Source organism: Fulmarus glacialis, unplaced genomic scaffold, assembly GCF_000690835.1.
Source record: "Fulmarus glacialis isolate BGI_N327 unplaced genomic scaffold, ASM69083v1 scaffold30925, whole genome shotgun sequence".
NCBI classification, from domain to species: Eukaryota; Metazoa; Chordata; class Aves; order Procellariiformes; family Procellariidae; genus Fulmarus; species Fulmarus glacialis.
In genome coordinates, this window is record NW_009212814.1 from 2,983 (window position 1) to 5,118 (window position 2,136).

At 57.2% G+C, this 2,136-nt stretch overlaps 1 protein-coding gene across 1 annotated transcript in view; it reads right to left on the minus strand.

Moving 5' to 3' along the window:
* Window positions 1–1,870, minus strand: part of LYPLA2 (lysophospholipase II) — a 4,360-nt gene extending 2,490 nt beyond the window's left edge. The window contains exons 1-3 of the mRNA XM_009578004.1: window positions 1,793–1,870; window positions 944–975; window positions 184–249 (exon numbers count right to left, since the gene is read on the minus strand). Coding sequence (XP_009576299.1) covers window positions 184–249; window positions 944–975; window positions 1,793–1,870 — 176 coding nt within the window. The remainder of the gene's footprint in view (window positions 1–183; window positions 250–943; window positions 976–1,792) is intronic.
* Between the last annotated feature and the right edge of the window lie 266 nt (window positions 1,871–2,136).

Here is a 2,136-nt window from a genome sequence, read left to right on the forward strand (position 1 = left end):
TGTCAGGGCTGGGGCCCTGAACGAACCAGCCACAGCAGGAGAGCAAGCCTCACTGCACAGCCCCACAGGTAGGTCAGGGCACAGGCCACCGTCTGCCTCCCCAAACAGTCTTGGCAGCGGGCACCAGCGTCACAGCCCACCCAGGCCCCCCAAGGCCCCTCCCGAAGCAAGGATGGCACTTACGCGTGAGGGCAAATATATTTCACATAGGGGAGGCGGATGGAGGAGAGAGCATCAGCCCAGCTGTGCCTGGGGAGAGAGGAGAGGAGGGAGTTCAAGGCTTGCCTTAGCATTTTGGAGGATGCTGGCGAAGGTGAGGGATTTCCCCCAAGGACAGGTTTTATCCAAGGCTGCTGGCCCCCTGCCGCTGCTCCAACGCTATTTTACCAGGTCCTGCCCACCCCAGCAGCCTGAATCCCGACGTGAATCCCCAGCACAGATCTCCTCTGCGGCAGGGCAAAGGCAGCACACAAAGCCCCGCAACTGGAGGCAGGGGAGCTGCTCTCAGCAAGGGAGGAGGGAGAATCTCCCGTGCAGGGAGAAGCCTTTTGTTACTGCTGTATCTCACACTGTCCTCTAAGCTGGCCTTCCACATTAGAAAGATGCACTCACGTTGACACAGCCCAACACCCAAGGACTGGAAAAACCGCAGTGCTTATCTGCTTGCCTTAAAGAAAGCAGAAAATCAAACCCGCAGGAGGCGGGGGGCTGCCAGGCTGCCAGGCTGCCAGGATCACTTCCCGTCAAGTGTAGACAGCTGCTGGCCAGCGATTCCCTGTGAGGGTGGCGCAGGCACGGCTATCGGACCGAGCTCAAAGCCCCAGACAAATCTCGGAGCTGCCCCTGGCGAAAGCAGCACCGGTGCTCGCAGCAAACAGCCGGGCCCGGGCCTGTGCTCAGCAAACCACGCGTCACAGCCAGAGCGAGCTCCAGGAATACTCACCCCGTGTCTCCAAGGCCATGTAAAAAAATGACCTGTTAAATTAAGCAGAAAAACAAAAGAATTAGCTGGTGCGACAGCCGGTGCCCTGGGAGAGAGGCAGGGTTGGGCTTGCAGGGATGCACCAAAAGGCCACTTAGTCACTATCTAGAGGAGACTCAAACAGGCAGAAATTAGCTGATGCTAATGACACGTCTCTGCAGCTTTGAGCATGATGGATGGGTGGAACAGGCACATCATCATCATCATGCCACAGAGCCTGCTGTCACGGCCAGGTTCGTGGGCGTCGTCGGCCCCTTGGCTGCCCAGCGTAGCAGAGGGCCGGGGAGCGACGGATCGTCCCGCCAGGCTGCACGGCACCATGCTGAGCGGAGGCCGAGCTTGCCAAGGACTCACAAAACCCATCTCTACAGGCTTTTCATCTAAGATTTGAGCAGCCCCTAAGCAACAGGGAGCAAAGGGAGGGCAGCCTGTGGGGCCCCAGGGAAGGACAGAGGATTTTCTTTGGGGGATTTGCTTTTAAAAGCAAAATAGCTTTTAAAAGCTTAAATAGCCAAATCAGATCCAACTCCCGCTGACTTCCCTGCAGGTCAAGCCTAGCTGTGAGGCTGCTTCTGCACTGGACCATGCAGCAGTAACAAACAGCCCAGCCCAAAGGACAGTTACTTTTCCCCAGCAAGACAAGAACATGCTGGTCCTGCATCCCCTTTGATACTACAAGATGTACATCTGAAGAGTTGAGGGACTGCGGGCTCAGCTCGTGGCCCCTCTGAACCCCACGGAAGCAGCTCCTGATCTTCAAGACTGCTAAAAGGGAAGAAGCAGGTGAGGCAGGAGGGGTCTGGCCCTTACCGCGGCAGTCTCCCGCTCTGCCCCTGAGACAGTCACTGCGTCAGCGAGGAGGGGGACAGACATGTTGTTACCACACATACACCGAGAGGGACTCAGACACTGGCACCTGTGGGACAGAGGGACACAGGTAAGGCAGGAAAATACTCCCTTCTTCCCACCCTGCAACAATCCCTGCAACAATTTGCTCCAGAGGGACCAGCTATTTGGGGGAAAATTAAAGAGTACATGAAGGCTTTGATGTTTAAGCCCTTGGGACAGCCCTGCTCCATCCCCGGCCTGGCAACGCCAGAGAGCCAGGAAGCAGAAAACGCTTCCCACGTCGCAGCACCAGATGCGTGCGAGCG